The 17,868-nt window shown below is 52.0% G+C and overlaps 1 protein-coding gene across 1 annotated transcript; it reads left to right on the top strand.

The window, feature by feature from the left end:
* Positions 1–742: 742 nt before the first annotated feature.
* Positions 743–17,543, top strand: Tmem38a (transmembrane protein 38A). The gene is made up of 6 exons (XM_050128432.1): positions 743–979; positions 8,991–9,147; positions 9,294–9,478; positions 10,736–10,823; positions 13,638–13,755; positions 14,745–17,543. The coding sequence occupies exons 1-6, from the start codon at positions 856–858 to the stop codon at positions 14,967–14,969; spliced, it is 897 nt and encodes a 298-aa protein (XP_049984389.1). The 5' UTR covers positions 743–855; the 3' UTR covers positions 14,970–17,543.
* Positions 17,544–17,868: the final 325 nt, after the last annotated feature.

Raw genomic sequence — 17,868 nt, 5'->3', positions numbered from 1 at the left:
CACCCATGGGGCGGAGTTTGAGGTGCGCACGCACGCTCCATGTTGCGTGCTGTGGAGTCCCCTTGGCTGCCGCTCCGCGTGTACAAGGAAATTGTGCCCTTGATCCCTGAGCCACCCCGGAGACGGAGTGCGGGCTTTGTGGGCTCCTTGGCTGCACGCCGGCTCAGAGTGCACACAGTTGCGGGTCAGGGTGTTCCCCGTGCCTGGGCTGTTCCCAGGGCCGTGGGCAATGACGGTCCTGATCGGACAGACCTTACAGAACAGGATGGGTGGAGGTTCTGACCTATGGGACCTAATGGGTCCCTACCTCAGTGTACCCTATGGGACACCAGGGTCTGGGCTGGAGTCCACAGAGGAGTTCTGTGGAGCCTCTTGAGACAAGATTCTCACTGAACAAACTAAATAGGACATGAGGGTTTGGGTTGAAGGCGCCTTGTGGGAGGCGGGGTCCTGACTTGCACATCCACGTGAAGAGACGGGCTCTTCAAGAATAAAACATGAAATTCTTGGCTGAGGTCCTCCGAGGCGGGGATCTGATCGATGGGCATCTTGGGGATAACAGGGATCGGGATTAGGCTAGTTCCACGGAGGAGAGACAGGGTCCTAACAGCTGCACAAGGACCGGAGTCCCGCTCGAGTGGGCTGGATGCAGGGGACAGACCCCTTGGCTGCGCAGAACCGAGCCTGCGCCTTGCGCTGGGTGGCGCAGGCAGCCTCATCGCCCCTCCTCTCCCGGGGGCCGGGCCGGGGGCGGTGCCTGGCAGCGCGGCGGGCTCAGTGGCGGGGGCGCAGTCGCCCGGGCGGCGGGCGGCGGGACGTACCGGGCCCGGGGCCGGAGAGGTACCCGCCAACGCCATGGACCTGATATCAGCGCTGAGCCTGGGAGAGCTAGCGCTCAGCTTCTCACGGGTGCCGCTCTTCCCGGTCTTCGACCTTAGTTACTTCATCGTCTCCATCATTTACCTGAAGTATGAGCCAGGTGAGTAGGGGCTCCAGGAGAGAGGTTGTCCATCTCTTGATGGAGGCGCTGAGGAGGCAGAACTGATCCTGGATAGGGAAGGAGGCAGAGGTGCTCCCACGCGCGCGCAGGTGGAGGAGGTAACCCCGGGGATGGAGGAGCTGTGCAAAGCGGGCTGCAGATGGGTAGGACGGAAGGAGAGGCGAGCGCTTGCTTACTGTAGGGAGGACAGGTGCTATGGGGTTTGGGTGGGGTTGGGGTTGGGGTTGGAAAAAAGGCTAGGAGTCGGGTTAGACAAGGCTTCGTGAACTTGAACTTGAGCAAGGGGCATTGATGGTGGCGAAGGTTGCAAGCAAGAGTTGGCTTTGCCCGGGCGAGGTCAGATGTTCTGGACGTCAGCTGCCATGACCTCCCTTCACACCCTTGGAATGACTGCCGAGTGACTATATAAGGACTGGCCATGCTGGGGGCTGCGATCAAGTTCGGGGAAAGTGACACCGGTGTCCCCTCTGTACCGCATCTCTTGGCATCCTCTTCTCCTCCCTTCCCGTTTGTCCGTTGGGCCAGCTCTGGCCTGGGATTCTTCCCATTTAGGGAGCTGAAGCCGTTCCAGGATAGGGCAACTTTAGGTCAGGCTGCTCTCAAGAATCACGGGAGGATAGACCCTACTTCTTTTATTTAAAAAACCAATTAATTACTTTTATTTATTTGTGTGTTTTGGACATGTGTGGAGGTCAGAGGACAATTTGCAGAAGTTGTTTTTCTTCGGTCATCACGTGGGCCTCCCGATGGAACTCTGGTGGTCAGACTTGTGGATGGGTTCCTTTGGCAGCAGAGCTAGCTCCTCTCTCCCACCCCTCCTCCACCCACTCTGTTTAATGAGGGCAAATGTAGCTCACTCTGGTAATGCCAGAACTCAGGACATAGAGGCACGGAATACCAAAGCTAGCTCCAGGACAGCCAGGGCTGCATGGCGCGTTCTTGGCCAATTTGACTACAGACCGTCTCAAAAATAAATAAACAGACAGCGCCTCCCTGGAGTGTTCTATTTTTACACAAGTTCAGCAGAAGCAATTGTGTCATGTTCAGCTCCCATAGCTTTAGTTATTTTACGGAACCTGCAAGTTTGAGGGACAGGGTAATTTCCTTTCAAGAAAGTATAGGACCCTTTGAGGGCGGATATGTAAATCAGTTCTTTCTGAGGTGACAAAAATAGCCTGCAATGTTTACTTAAATATGGGGACCTTCAAGATGGCCCACAAAATGGAAGGGGGAAAAAACTTAAAAAGGTGTTCCTGTTAGCTTCACATGCATTGTTCTCCAGTGCTTTCTTGGATGAATTTGTACAAGTGTCCGTACAAGCATAAATACATGCTCTTATGCAAAGGGGCTGGCGGCTTGTGAGGCATCCGGCTTGTGTTTTTCTTCCCTTTGCACAAACAAGAGTCTGTCTCTCCAAAAGCTGCTCTGGGGAACCTTGGCTTTGCAAGGCAAAGTTCTCACTTGTGCTTTCGTTTGGAGAAACTGGGTTTCCCATCAGGGGAATAATTCCTGGTGGCTTCTGCTGAACCCAGCATGCCCCAAGGTCCAACAGGAGACAGGAGTCCCCGGAATGGGCATAGTAAAAAGTGTGCTGAAAATGGGGGGGGGGGAATTCAGCATTGTTATTTTCAACGCTTTTTGTGTTTTTATTGTGTGTGTATTGGGGTGAGTGTGCCGGGATGTGCCGGGATGTGCATGCAGAGGGCAGAGGACAACGTGGCGCAGCTATCCTTCTTTCAGTGTGGATATGGGCGTGAGCCCAAGGCTTGGCAGCGAGTATCCTTGCCCAAAGTGCCATTCACTGCCCCCTTTATTTGTATTTTAAAATCTTTTCAGTTATCATCATCATCATTATTAAGCATGTGTGTATACATATGTGCCACAGAGGTCATGGAGGGGTCAGACGACAGTTTTGTGGAATCAGCTCTCGTCTGACACTTTTACATGGGTTCTGGGGATCACACTCAGGTGGTCACTGGGTAGCAAGGGCTGTTACCTCTGAGCCCTCTTGCCAACCCCTATTTAATAAAACAAAACTAGGGCTGCATGCCTTTAATTCCAGCACTTGAGAAGCAGAGACAGTTGGATCTCAAGATCTCTGGAGTTCAAGGCCAGCCTGATCTACAGAGAGAGTTCCAGGACAATCAAGACTACATAGAAAACCCTATCTTGAGAAAAACAAAACAAGACAAAACACCAAAAACTCCATAGTTCACTGCATAGCCCAGCCTGGACTCAAACTCAACGATCCTCTTTCTTCAGCCTTCCCTGTGCTCGAATTCTAGATGAGATCCATGCCCATTCTTGTCTGAATATTTCCGCAGGGGTTTCACAGTAAACCATCTGTGCCGCAAGTGTAGGTAGGAGTTAGAATGGTCCAGAAGGTTTGGGATTTATTCCTGAGAACTTCATTAGTTTCTCAACCTTACCTGCACAGCAGATTTCTAGGGTCTTTTAAAAGTCCATTTCCACCCAGGGTTTGTGGTACACACTTTTAACGCCAGCACTTGGGAGGCAGAGGCAGGTGGATCTCTGAGTTTGAGGCCAGACACTGTAAAATCAGCCTCAACCTAGTGCAGTGCCCACCTATTATCCCACCACTCAAGAAGCAGAAGCAGAAAGGTGGCAAGTTCAAAGCCAGCCTGGACAGCTTAGCCAGATCCTGTCTCAAAATAAAATTGTATTAATTTTTTTTATTATGTTTGTAGGTCAAAGGGCAATGCAGGTTTCAGGTCTCCCCTTTGACCACATGGGTCCCAGGGATTGAACTCAGGTCATGAGACCTGGTGGCAAGTGTTACCTGCTAAACCATCTTGCTGGCTCTCAGGGGGGAAATATCTATATCTGTGTGTGTGTGTGTGTGTGTGTGTGTGTGTGTGTGTGTGTTTTGTTTTCATTTTTGAGAAAAGGTTTCTCTGTGTAGTCCTGGATGTCCTGGAACTCACTCTGTAGTCCAGGCTGACATCAAATTCACAGATCCGCCTGCTTCTGCCTCTTAAGTGCTGGGATTAAAGGCGTGCGCCACCACAGCCTAGCAAGATTAATTTTCATTTATTTGTGTGTACTCAGCAAGAGGGACAGCCTAAAACCCCCCTGTGTGGGGCTGCAGCCTAGAACCCCCCCTGTGTGGGGCTGCAGCCTAGAATCTCCCGTGTGGGGCTGCAGCCTAGAATCCCCCCCCCCCCCCCCCCCGCCCCGTGTGGGGCTGGGGTGGGGCTTGTTGGTAGAGCTCTTGCTGAGTGTGCAGAAGACCGTGGATTCCATCCCCAGACTCTAAAACCCAGACTGGTTTAATCAGAATACCTGCATGCCTGCATTTGAAGCCCATCCCCACCCATGTTTGCTGCATATCTGCCTGGAATAACTCCTTCAATATTTGGGGAATAGGATGTCGAGGGTCAAAGTAAACTAATATGTAGTGAGCCCGCAAGTCCCAAGGGACTGAGACTCATACCCAGGTTCCTGTGACTCCCAGAATAACAGATTAGGCTACAAGAACTGCTCTTTTCACCCTTTCCCTAGGAAATCAAGGTGGTTGATGAGCTGCCAGGCAGCACATACCTGTTATTTCGGCAAACAAGACTGACCCAAAGAACCTTAGTGTAGGCCAGCCTAGGCTTTTTCTCAGCCAAAGATGGTGGCACATGCCTGTAATTCTAGCACTCAGGCAGAAGCAAGTGTATCTCTAGATTTTAGACCAGGCTGGGGTGCACAGTGAGTTCCAGGACAGCCAGAGATACTGTCTTCACTGCCCCCTCCCCCGCCCACCAAACAATAAAATAAAAAAGATGGTGAAGTATTCAGGAGGCAGAGATCGGGTCCTCAGGACAAGCTGGTTCCATGTGTGCAGACACGCACGTGCACAAAGCCCCTGCATATGCATCGTGTCGTCCCCTCATTCAAACATACATGCTCAACACACACACATACACATGAAACAAAAGGGACAGGTGAGGGCTTCTGAGGTGGGACCAGTCTGCTTACACTAACTCAACAGTCATACTGGCCCCCATGCCTCCATTTCCCCTTGCCTGTCTGTGACTTGGGCTCATTGGCAAATTGACCCCATTGCCCTGTTGTCTACAGACATGTAGTTCAGTGATATGGAGATCTGGATTTTGGGTGTCTGGGGAATCAGTAAGAAGTGGTTCTATGCACTTGGAAGGCTCTAGAAGAACATGGGGACTGGTGTTTTCTGGGTCAGGCTTTCCAGAGAGTTCTTTTGCAAGAAAACTCAGAGTGCAGGACACTGAACCGAACCAAAACTGCCCAAGAGAGCTTGTTCCAAATACCACTCAAGGGGATGGTTTCTAGAAGGGAGGAACTAAAATAAGTCAGGGCTGCTTGTTAAAGTGAGAACTCATCCCCAGCCGCTGTGCTGTGTGTTCCCCCACCACATCCATCCTGCAGCGGACGGAACCCAAGGCTGGGTGCCTGTTAGGAAAGCACCTCACCAACCGAGCTGTGTCCTTGGTACAAGTCTAAGCTGGTTTTATGTAGCCCAGGCTGGACTAAATTTGCTCAACAGCTAAACAGGACCTTGAACTCTTGATTCTGCTGCCTGCATCTCCCAAGTTCGGGGACTACAGACATGCCCAACAATAACAGACTTCATTGTTCTTTTAGGTCTCACTATGTAGCCCAGGCTGGCCTCAAACTCATGATCATCTTGATTCCAGCCACCACGCCTGGTTCTTGTGTGGTGGCGATGGAATCCAGGACTTCAGGCATGCTAGACCAGTCCTCTGCTCCCTGAGCTACAGCACCAATTAATAGACAAGTTTATTTTTTAAGCTGAAAAATACAAAGCTTTGGGGCTTCGGTTGTGGCTCCTGAGCTATGCTGTTCTAAGTCTGTGCAAGGAATAGCACCAAAAAACTATAAAGAGGGCAGTTTTTACATCCCCGCAGGCCTCCCCAACCACTAATCTTAAGGACCAGGAGACACTGGGGATTCTAGGCAAGGCTCCACCCCTGAGCCACACCCCTAGCCTCTCACTGGGGGATTCTAGGCAGAGGTGCTACTGCTGGGCTATTCCTTGAGCTCACAGTGGGTGGATTTTTCTGGTGTGTGAAATTTCCACCCCCCAGATATTTCAATCTCATGCTAGGTCCCAGAATATCTCTGGCATAATTGCTAAGGGCTAAGCAATTTCTTTTTGTCCTGGTAGGCAATCTTTGATAGAGCCAGGGAGCCTAGGCTTCTCCAGGTTCTAAGTGACTGAACCTGACATCTCAGCAGTGGGGAGGTTGAGGCAGGAGGATGGCAAATTAACAGCTAGCCTGTATTAGAGTGAAATGCCATATCAAAATGAATAAAGAGGGCTGGAACAATGGCTCAGCAGATAGGGGTACAGGCTGCTCTTGCAAAGGATCTGGGGTCCCTCGCAACCACCTGTGATCCAGCTCCAAGGAATCTTACGCCCTCTTCAGGCCTCGACAGGTACTTATTAACAGGATCCACAGACACATGTACATGCAAGCATTTATACACATAAAATAAATCTTTTCAAAATAAATAAAGATAATGAGTTGAACCATTATATCTTGAAGACTATATGAGCTCATCCCTCTGCCTTTTGACAACCAAGGAGACAGGCTGGCTGGAGGCTGGTGGCAGACACTTGCTCAGGGCTACATAGGCCTGAGTAGCAGAGTGAGGGGGTCAAGACTTTACGTAGGAGGTGCTTAGGAAGCAAAGCCTGTTAGCTCCTCCCCTTCAGCTGTCTCTAGGATGGTCCCAAAGGGCACAAGAAACACCCTGGAATAAGAGTGCCCCTGGCAGCTATTTTTAGAAGCACATGCAAGTGTCTTTTCTGCTTGGCAGGAGGGAAGGCTTCGGTAGCCTTGACCCTGTGGACTCACCAGCTGCTCTGGGATTAGTTCTCAGGGGAAGTTGTACTTTAAATAGATGCAGGAAGGGGTGTTCTTTCCCCTCCCCTCCCCTCTCCCTCCTCTTCTGTCCCCTTTCCTCTCTCTCTCCTCCCCTCCTCTTTTTGGGTCCCAAGGAGCTGAGATTATAAGTATATACCAGGGCACTTGACAAGGCTTGTTACGCTTCTGTGTGTTCCTGAGTACATGCATGTGCGTGTGTGTGCGGGAGTTGGCTCATTCTTCCCACCATATGTATTCCATAATCCATCTTGGTGGGTGAGCTGTCCCCGCTGAGCCTCCTTGCCAGCTTCTGGGTCTCATGAGTTCGAAGGATCTGCATTCCAGTCCTCACGGTCGCACAGCTGCTCACCTGCCCTGGTTGCTCTCTGCGGCCATTAGTAAACCTTGTTTTGTCCACACTGAGTGGAGTTTCTTAAAGGTTGCATTTATGTTTTGAAGTGATTTTATTTGTTTGAAATGATTTATTTATTATATATGTGTATGTGTTTGTGAGTGTGTGTGGAGAGCACGTGTAGGCTCGGTGACATCTGGGGAAGTTGGTTCTCTCTACTGTGGGGTTCTGGGGATTGAACTCATCAGACTCGGAGGCGGTTGGCCTAGACAGGACCGTCTTGCTGGCTCATTTCCACTGTGATGACAATACACAGATGTCTTTGCTGACAAAGAGAAAAGAGGTTCAGGGGCTAAGGCTATGGCTCAGTGGGAAGCCCTGGGTTCCATCCCCGGCACTGAAGGTTGGCTTGGCTCAGTTTGAAGCCTGAAAGTTTAGAAGGGAGACTCCCTGTTTGGCCTTGTGGGAAATCACAGGGCAGTAGACACTCAGGGGAAAGGCAGAGGTGGCAGAGGCCAGCAGGGCCACCCTGGCCAGGTTGCTTTTTTTTCCCCCTTTGAGACAGGGTCTCATGTACCTCAGGCTAGTCTAGAATGTCCCCTGTAGCGAGGGATGACCTTAAATTTAAGATTCTTGCCAGGCAGTGGTGGCACACACACCTTTAATTCCAGTACTCAGGAGGCAGAAGCAGGCAGATCTCTGTGAGTTCGAGGCCAACCTGGTCTACAAAAGCTAGTTCCAGGACAGGCTCCAAATCTACAGAGAAACTCTGTCTCGAAAACAAACAAACAAAAAAAACCTTAAGATTCTCCTGTTTCCCTTCCTGTGTGCTGGGATTACAGGCCTGCATCAACCACACTGACTTTATACGGTGCTATGGGTGGAACCCAGGACTCCAGCGTGCTACCCACTGATCCCCAGCCCAGCTATGCCTCTGAAACCACCACATTCTCCCAGGATGTATCTCCAGCAAGCTAGCCTTGGTATCCCAGACCTAATTCCATACCCTACACCCAATTCTTAAAGGATCCTCACCTCTAATCCTAACACCTTGGAGACCACTTTCCCAGTCCATGACCCTTGGGGGTCTGATCACCTTCTCCACCAAATGAAACTGGTCAGAAAAGGAGGGACTCTCCAGTATAAGCCGTCACACCAAGGGACACCCAATGGTGGCTCAAGGGTGTGGCTTTATGAGATGGGGATGATGTTAACTTAAGAATAGACCCTGACCTTTAACAAAGACTGTGGAGATCTACAAATATTGCTATTATTTATTTACTCATTTGTTTACTTATTTGAGACAGGGTTTCTCTATGTAGCCCTGGCTGCCCTAGAATTTACTCTATAGACCAGGCTGACCTTGAACTCACAGATCTGCCTAAGTCGTGGACCACCATGCTAGGCTGCTTTTATTTCTTGTGTGTGCGGGGCGAGTCAGGTCTCCCCCATGCCAGTCCTGGGATGGAACACAGCTCATCAGGTTTGGTGGCAAGTGCCTTTACCAGCTCAGTGGGCCCTGATGAGATTAAATGAGTTTTTCCTATAAATGCCTCACCCCATCTGAGACTTCAGATGGCTTCCTCTGTAAGTACTGGCTAATCGCCACTGCCTCTTCCCTACCTTGGTGGTAGAACTCACGCTCTGCTTGCAGCTGGTTTCACAGGGGAAGCCCTGGGTTTAATCTCCAGCACCCAGAGGGTTAAAAGGGCAGCCTGCCTGCAGGTGTTGTCATGCTCCTGTAGTCACTCTTCCTGCCTTGCAGGAGCTGTGGAGCTGTCCCGGCGCCACCCGGTGGCCTCCTGGCTGTGCGCCATGCTGCACTGTTTTGGGAGTTACATCCTGGCTGACTTGCTCCTCGGGGAGCCCATCATTGACTACTTCAGCAACAGCTCCAGCATCCTGCTGGCCTCTGCGGTGTGGTAAGCACCTGGAGGCCCTGGAAAGGCTGAGCCTGGGGCCACGGAGGAGGGAGGTTAAAGGAGCAAGGACCCCAGTAGCCAGATGCTTCCCAGGATCTCCTGCTGGGCTATCCTTCCTTCTGACCCCAGGTCTTCTGTCCTCAAAGGTACTTGATTTTCTTCTGTCCCTTGGACCTCTTCTACAAGTGCGTCTGCTTCCTGCCTGTGAAACTCATCTTCGTGGCCATGAAGGAGGTGGTGAGGGTTCGGAAGATTGCCGTGGGCATCCACCATGCACACCACCACTACCACCACGGGTGGTTCATCATGATCGCCACTGGCTGGGTCAAAGGTAAACAGAACTATGACAAGGAAGATAAACTATCCCCACAGGGGTCCCGTGAGACAGTCCAGTGAGGTGGTCCAGTGAGGTGGTCCAGTGAGATGGTCCAGTGAGGCGGTCCAGTGAGATGGTCCAGTGAGAGACAGTCCAGTGAGGCGGTCCAGTGAGATGGTCCAGTGAGGACAGTCCACGGAGACGGTTTAGTGGTAAAGAGCTTGCAGCAAAAGCCTGTTGGCCTGTTTGATTCCTGGACCCACGCAGGAAAGAACTGACTCCCACAGGTTGTTCACAGCTCACTCACCACATGGGCTCCGTGGCCCATGCGCCTACACACACCATGTGCAGTAACAATGAAGTTAATAATAATAGGGGCAGCAAGATGGCTTAGGGGAAGAGTGCTTAATCCCCAGAACCCACACAGTGGAAGGATAGAACCAGCTCCTGAGAGTCGTCCTAGTCCTCTGACCTCCACACGTGTGTTACGGTTTGCTCATGTACGTGGACACACTCCCCACTACCCCAAAAAGTATAAGTAATATGTAACTTTTTTTTCAGACAGAGTCTCTCTTTGTAGCCCTGGCTGGCTTGGAGCTCATTATGTGGACCAGGCTGGCCTTGAACTCACAGAGATTCTCCTGCCTCTGCCTCCCGAGAGCTGGCTGAAAGTGTGCACCACCATAATTAGATAAATGTAATAAAACAACTGTAGGGGCTGGCGGGAAGGCTCGGTAGGTAACAGTGATTCCTGCCAAACAAGGTACACTCAAGCCTTGGATCCCACAGAGGGGAACGAGAGACCTCACTTCATGGTTGTCCTCTGACCTCTGCATTACAGCTGTGGCATGCTGATACTCATACACAAAATTAACAAATAAATAATAAAATCATAAAAATAAATTATTATTTTTTTTCAGTAAGTGAGATCACAGCAGTTAGCTGGGAGTAAGGGTGGGCTCCTGTCATCCCAGCATTTGTAATGATGAACCAGGGAGGACTAGGGGTCCTGCCAGCCTGGGCACAGGGAGGTCAGGACAGTCCCTTGTGGCTGGGGACACATCCAATTGCTTCTTGCTGGTTTGCCCCGACTGTGCCGTACGAACCTGGGCAAGGCTTTGCTGTGAGCCTCATTTCCCCAGCTGTCAGGGATGGTCTTCCCCAGACTCAGAGACCCCTCATGAAGAGAAGGCCCTTTGTGTCCTTGGGAACCGAGGCTAGGAGAAACGGGGCGTGCGGTGGCAAGCTAGTTCAGTGGTGCCCTGCCCACAGGCTCTGGTGTTGCCCTCCTGTCCAACCTGGAACAGCTGCTTCGAGGAGTCTGGAAACCGGAGACCAATGAAATCCTGCACATGTCCTTGTAAGTACCCCCCTGTGGCCTCTGCCCCTCCTCCCCTGGAGACACTGCTGGGGTAAGGACAGGAAGACTTTCTGCAGAGGTGATATTTGACTGGGGTTTTGAAGAGCGAGTAGGGGTTTTCTGGCTACAAAAGACTCCCCACCCAGAGCCTAGCATCACTGCTAATTGTCAGGTTAGAAAAGGTGCATGGGCAGGGTGCAGAACGTGAGTGGAGGGAAGGAAATGGAGTGGGATGGAGACTGGACAGGCAGACAGACAGACCGTGTGGTGTGGAGGGCCAAGGGAATGGTGGGTGGAGCCATATAGCATGTATGACCCTTGCAGGACCAGTGCGTTGGGCCTGACTCATTCTACTTCTCTTTATTCCTTTATGTGTTTTTTTTTCCATTTTCCTGTGTGTCTGTGTTGTGTGCACGTGTGGGGGCACATGAGTACGTGTGTGCATGTATATGTGCAGACCTTGGGTTGTTCTGGGATCATCAGTTACTTTCCCACCATATCTGAGGCAGGGTCTCTCAGTCAAACCCCAAGTCCCTGGTATGCCCAGGCTCACTACAGCATGGAGCCATCTCCCCAACCTCCAGTTGTTTAGTGCTGGGGAGGGCAGTCTGCAGGTCACCTCTCCCCGACATGTGACCTTTACTCACTGTCCAGGGGTTTGACTGTCACATCTGCCTCCTTAGCCTTTTGTATGGTGACCTTGGCTTCTAGCACCTGCTGAGCAGATGTGACCCCCCTGCACCCAAACCCCATAAGCCACCAAGGTCACACTCTCCACACCTAGCTCAGGTGCTCAGCTGGCTTCTTCACGTCCAGTCCCAGATGGTGCCCCAATGGGGCACCCGCATTCTGCAGGGTCTTTACCCCAACTGACTTAATCTAGATAATCTCGTGCCAAGAGATTTGCCTCTGGGTTAGTTTTTGTTTTGTTTTTCAAGACAGGGTTTCTCTGGGTAGCCCTGGCTGTCCTGAAACTTGCTCTGTAGGCCAGGCTGGCCTCGAGCTCAGAGATTCTCCTGCCTCGATGCCTCCTGAGTGCAGGATTAAAGGCATGCACCACCACCACCATTGGGCTCCAAGTTGATTTTTGGGTTTTGTCAAACTGAAAGATTCAACATTACCAATCCAGGAATGGCGGTGTGCTCCTTTAATCCCAGTACTTGAGAGGCAGAGGCAGGAGGATCTCTATGAGTTCCAGCCAGCCAGAACTACACAGTGAGAACCTGTCCTGAAATAAAAGAAGATTCCCCATTATCAGGGTCTGTCACCATCTATACATCTGCAGTCAAGAGATGCTGGTGAATACGGGCTGGAGCCATGGCTCAGCAGTTAAGAGCACAGGCTGCTCTTCCAGGGGATCCGAGTTTGATTCCCTGCACCCACATGGCATCTCACAGGCTTCCATAACCACATTCATGGGGAATCAGATGCTCTCTTCTGGCCTCCACAGACCCTGCATACATACGGTTCACAGACATGCATGCAGACAAAATACCCATAAGCATTAAATTAAATAAGTAAGACTTTAAAAAAGAGAAAGATTCTGGGTTCAAGAACTTGCATTGGTTTCTCTAGGGTTCACATTTATAGACAGCCAGGCGCAGCAGCACACCCGTCACCCCGTGCTGGTGTAAGAAGCCAGGTGCAGCAGCACACCTGTTGCCCGGTGCTGGTGTAAGAAGCCAGGTGCAGCAGCACCCCGTCACCCCGTGCTGGTGTAAGAAGCCAGGTGCAGCAGCACACCCGTCACCCCGGGCTGGTGTCTTAGCTGTTCTACAGTTCCTGGCACAAGACAGCATGACCAAGTCATTCATTGGAGCTTAGGTTCCAGAAGACTGAGTCTGTCATGGTGGGAGACCTGAGCAAGCAGGGGCGTGGCAGCAGGTACAGGGAGCTCAGGGTTCACATCTTGAACCACAAGCAAGAAACTGAGGTGGCTAAGGCCCTTAGCTCTCAAAGCTAGCCCCAGCACTTCTTCAACAAGGCTACACTTCCTCAACCTCCCCAACAACTCCACCACTGGAGACCAGAATGGGTACATTCTCATTCAGATTATAGCTGGGAATGCAGAGACACTGCCAGCCCACCTAGCAAAATTGGTAGACTCCAGGTTGGGTGAGTGAGAGACTTTGCCTCAAAAATAGGGTGCTAGGCCTGCGAGACAGCTCAGTGGGTGAAGGAGCTTGCAGCCGAGCCTGATGACTGAATTCAGTCCCCAGACCCTACATGATGGAAGGAGAAACCAGCTCCCTAAAGTTGCTTACATGGGTGAGAGACAGAGATGCTGGGGTGGGAGCAGAGGAAGGCCATGGGTGAGGAGGGGCAATAACTCAGCTCTGGGTGAGAGTACAGATCTTTCCGTCAAAAACAGTGGCCCTAACTTCATAATAAGAGCCTTGGAGACCCAGGAGAGAGAATCCTTTTATTTTACAACCTTGGGAAGTCAGGAGTCATCATAGGGAAAAGGCTAAGATGGCTGTCACCCTGGTTTGGTCACAGACCTTTTCTGTTTCCCTGACTGTATGTCACCACCCCATGAATTCCTCACTAGCTGAGTTCTTCCCCCTAGCATAGCTTCAACCCCAAATTCCCCAACCTCAATGGGCCTGAGCCACCCCCCCAAGCTGTCTCATACATGAGCTCAGACCATAACCCCCCAACCCAACATAAACTAAAATGCTCCCTGGTAAGCAGGCCCCAGCCACCAGCCAGGAAGACGGGTCCAGTGCCTCCTGGCCAGCTGTGACTCTGCTGGGCTTTTAGTGAAGCCTGAACTGAGAATGGAGCATAGTGACCCATGTCTTACACCCCCAGCCCCACCAAAGCCAGCCTGTACGGAGCCATTCTGTTCACCCTGCAGCAGACGCGCTGGCTCCCCGTGTCCAAGGCCAGCCTCATCTTCGTCTTCACCATGTTCATGGTGTCATGTAAGGTAAGTCCCTGGGATGGGACACTCGCAAGAATTTCATCGGGAGGTTGAGGGATGAGGGTTGAGGAAGAGAATGGGCCTTGCAGGTGGGGTGGGGGTGCTGCTCCCCTGTATGAAAGACCCCGGGGACAGGAAGCTGAAAGCCACTGTGACGGAAGCAGAAGGAACTTGGGCCTTCCCTGTCTTTCTGCCGAGAATGCTGCCCCTAGCTCCCCAAGCGTAGAAGATCCTACCTAGGGATGGTCCAGCCCTGGAGAGGACCGAAGCCCTGGAAAGGGAGTGAGTCCTGCTGTGGAGGGGCAGGAGGATCAACATGAGTTTGAGGCCAGCCTGGGCTATATAGTGGGTTCCAGACCAGCGAGGGTTACCTAGTGACATTCTGCCTCAAAAAATCAGAACAAACCCCCTGGACCCTGTGGCAGGGAAGAGGGAGGGCCCAGGATCAGGAACTCAAGGTCATGTTCAGCTACACAGCAAATTTGGGACCTGCCTGGGCTATATAAGACCCTGCCTCAAAATACAACACAAACTAAAAGCAAGCAAGCAAAGACAAGCAAATGGGGAAAGAGGTTGAAGAGAGAGGATGGAAGGGTGCGAGGGAAGACAGGAGGGAGAGAGAATGATGCTCAGAGCTCTTGAGTGTGGTGGCATGGGGGTCTGGGGGTGGGGTACTGTGAGGGACTCTTCCCAGCTTCAGATGATTGACACCTGTGTTCCCACATGAGGGAAGGCAATGCCTGTCTCTTATGTTCAGACTTGGCTGTATAATGCACAGGATGCTAGCCTGAGCTACATGGTACCCTAACTCAACACCAGCAACAAAATTAGCACCCAAGTGTAGGTGTTGGGAGGGTGACCACTGGTTGCAGCATCCCTGAAAGTTGGGGCTCACGAGCTTGGAGGTGTGAGAAGCCAGAGGGCTGGGGCAGGCCCACTCCCCCTCACTGCTCCTTTGTCCGCCCCCTCCCTTGTGTTTCTTGGGCTCCCTTTAGGTGTTCCTGACGGCCACGCACTCCCACAGTTCTCCATTTGATGTCCTGGAGGGCTACATCTGCCCGGTGTTGTTTGGGGCAGCTTGGGGAAGTGACCATCACCATGACAACCATGGAGCACCACATAGTGGAGGCCTAGGCACCCAGCACGCAGGTCTGCCTGCCAAGGCCAGGGAGGAGCTGAGTGAAGGCTCCAGGAAGAAGAAGACCAAGAAGGCGGATTAAGGAGCAGCCCCAGACATCCACGGGATGTTGGGGAGAAGGGTGTGGACTCAGAGAACCTCAGAACTTAGGGGCATACAGAACTCAAGAGCTCCCCTCCACCAGCCTCTACTTCCCTCTCCGCGGTTTGGAGCCATTAGCTGCTCACAGGGCTGAGATGCGAGGGTAGAGGAGTTGGGTAGGAGTGAGAAGCCCTGCTTTCTGCTAGACCCCCTCATGACATCACAGCCTTGGGGTCACACCATCTTCACAGTGCCAGCCACGGAAGCCCTGGCCAGTCGACTCTTGGTTTTCTTTCTTTGTTCTTTCAAAATATATCTTGTAACCAAAAGCCACATGGAGCCTCAGTTAGCCAAGTTTTAAGGACATGCTGGGGTGCCCCGTTCTTTCCAGCCAGGACCTCCCTGTGACTCCTTCTGGGCATCTCGGGGCAATTACCTCCTCTGAGCCTCCTGCTTCCTCTCAGTAGCGTGGAGATCCCAGGTCTTCCTGTGTCCAGAGGGTAGAGAATGTCAAGTTTCCTAAGCAGCATCCTGGGCCAGGGAGCCTGCGTGAAGGATGGCACCATGTGCTTTGTACGTTAGGCCTAGGATGTTTGTGTTTGGGCCCAGAAGGTCTCACAAGTTACTCCACTGAGCAGACAGATCCAGGGCTAACCACAGGCAAAAGGAAGGGAGCCACCTTCATGCGGGGCAGAATGCCCAAGAGCTAACAGCCTTGCACACTCATAACTGGGCCCTGGACACAGCAGGTGTTCCTCATGCCAGTCAGCATCGTTCATTCATTCAGTCATTCAACAAACATGGATCCACACCTGCTCTGTGTGCAGTGTTGTGCTGCTGCTCGGGCACAGTGGGCCTTGGACAGGGCAAGGGTTGTGATAGCCAAAGTCACCAGGACGTCTGGGAGAGGTGAGAGTGGGGCACGGCTGGGCTTAGGCTTCTGGAAGTACCCCGTGTTGCCTTTTTGCGAGAAAGCATCTCCTCATACCTGAGCCTGGAACTCCTGGGTTTCCCCCTCCTGGTGTCGATCAAAGCTCGGTGTGAGTCATCAGACAATAAATGTGTGAGTGAACCAAGCGACCTCAAAATGTAGGAATGCCGTGGGGTCTGTTCTTAGGGACACTGGGGCCTCTGGGACAGGAGGAAGACCTGAAGCCTGCCATGCAGGGTCAGGCACGTCCATCTTCTTCAAGACACTGGAAAGGTTCACAGTATGTAGGAAGCTGAGGCAGGAGGATGACCACTTCCAAGCCAGCCTGAATTACCAGAGTAACACCAAAAAGAAAGGAAAAACGCAGGACAGAGGGGGAAGGTATGGAGGTGTGGAGGAGGAGGGAGCATTGCCAGTTAGCACTGTCGCTTTCAGGAGTTGCCCAAAGGGGCCTGGTGGTCCTGCCCCCGCCCCCCCCCCCCCCCCCCCCCCCCCCCCCCCCCCCCGTCTTCATCCTGCCTTTTCACAGGAGCTGAAATGTGGTCCTCGGCCCTTGGCAGCACACCCCAGGCATGGGAGCCAGGTGGGTTTGTGCTTTACCGAGCTGGAGCCTTTCCCTGTTCCTGCTTTTTCATTTGCCTAGGAGTTTACCTAGGATGGCAGAACCTGTGTATAAACCGTGGAGGCTCTGATCTCGGCTGGACTCAGAGCAGCTGAGGGGATTACAGGGGAGCCGCCTGCTGCCCTCCACCCCAAGGCGTGGGGATCTCATATTCTGACTGGACAGACAGGATGGAAATAAAGAGCCTCCCAACCTATTTTGGGAAGAAGGTGTGATAGCCTCTGGCTGGCTTGTGGTCAGGGATCCTTGCCAGGCCCAGCTGCTTTGGTGTCCACGAACAGATGCCGGGACTCTGACAGCTGGATCTTAAATTCAGGTTAATTATAGGATTCAAGCATGGTAGGATCTGTTGTCTGATACCAAGAACAGGGTTCTTCGTGTCATTTAAAAATTCTATTTAATAGTCCTTGAGGAATAGCTTAATGGTGGAGACCCTGTCTAGAATCCCCCAGTGAGGGGCTGGGGTGGGCTCGGGGTGGAGACCCTGCCTAGGATCCCCAGTGAGGGGCTGGGGCGGGGCTCAGAGTAGAGCCTTTGTCTAGCATACACAAGGCCCTGGGCTCCATCTACACCACCATATACACACTGAAAGATATAAGATATACATTCATACTGTGGAGTACAGTGTCAAACTGATTTGTTGGTTTTGTTTGTTTGTTGTTTGTTTTGTTTTGCTTTGCTTTTTTTTCTTTTCGAGACAGGGTTTCTCTGTGGTTTTGGAGCCTGTCCTGGAACTAGCTCTTGTAGACCAGGCTGGTCTCGAACTCACAGAGATCCTCCTGCCTCTGCCTCCCAAGTGCTGGGATTAAAGGCGTGCGCCACCACCGCCCGGCTGTTGTTTGTTTTGAAACAGGGTTTCTCTGTGTAGCTCTGGTTGTCCTGGAGCTCACTCTGTAGATCAGGCTAGCCCTGAGCTCACTAAAATCCACCTGCCGCTGCCTCCCAAGTGCTGGGATAAAAGGCGTGCACCACCATGCTCAGCCTCCGGTTTTTATTTTTTAATAAAGCAGTGCCTCACTGTGTCCCTGGCTAACCTGGAACTCTGTGTAGACTAGGCTGGCCCCGTGTGTGGGTCCTACACTCACATCCACTCCCAGTCTCCAGAACTCTTCCAAGTGTGGGACGGAATCCTGGACCCTGCGCATGCTCAGCTAGTGTCCTGCTGCAGAGCCCCGCCCTCTCGCATTCTCTGCCTCTACACTCGCTCTACTTTCCCTGTTTCATCTGTTTTCCCTGATGTCTAGCGATATCCTAGGAGTCTATAGTATCCCCCCCCCCCACACCATCCTCTTTCACTTCGCAGAATGTCCTCCAAGTTCATCTGATTTTTACTTTAAGATGGGTCTC

The sequence above is a fragment of the Alexandromys fortis genome, unplaced genomic scaffold (genome assembly GCF_014885135.2).
Source record: "Alexandromys fortis isolate MF-2015 unplaced genomic scaffold, M_Fortis_MF-2015_v1.1 scaffold_296, whole genome shotgun sequence".
NCBI classification, from domain to species: Eukaryota; Metazoa; Chordata; class Mammalia; order Rodentia; family Cricetidae; genus Alexandromys; species Alexandromys fortis.
This window is presented reverse-complemented; position numbering and strand designations above follow the sequence as displayed.

Coding starts and splice junctions, on each gene's coding strand:
- Tmem38a (XM_050128432.1), top strand. CDS start 856: ATGGACCTGATATCAGCGCTGAGCCTGGGAGAGCTAGCGCTCAGCTTC. Junction 980..8,990: donor TTACCTGAAGTATGAGCCAG/GTGAGTAGGGGC, acceptor CCTGCCTTGCAG/GAGCTGTGGAGCTGTCCCGG. Junction 10,824..13,637: donor GAAATCCTGCACATGTCCTT/GTAAGTACCCCC, acceptor TTACACCCCCAG/CCCCACCAAAGCCAGCCTGT.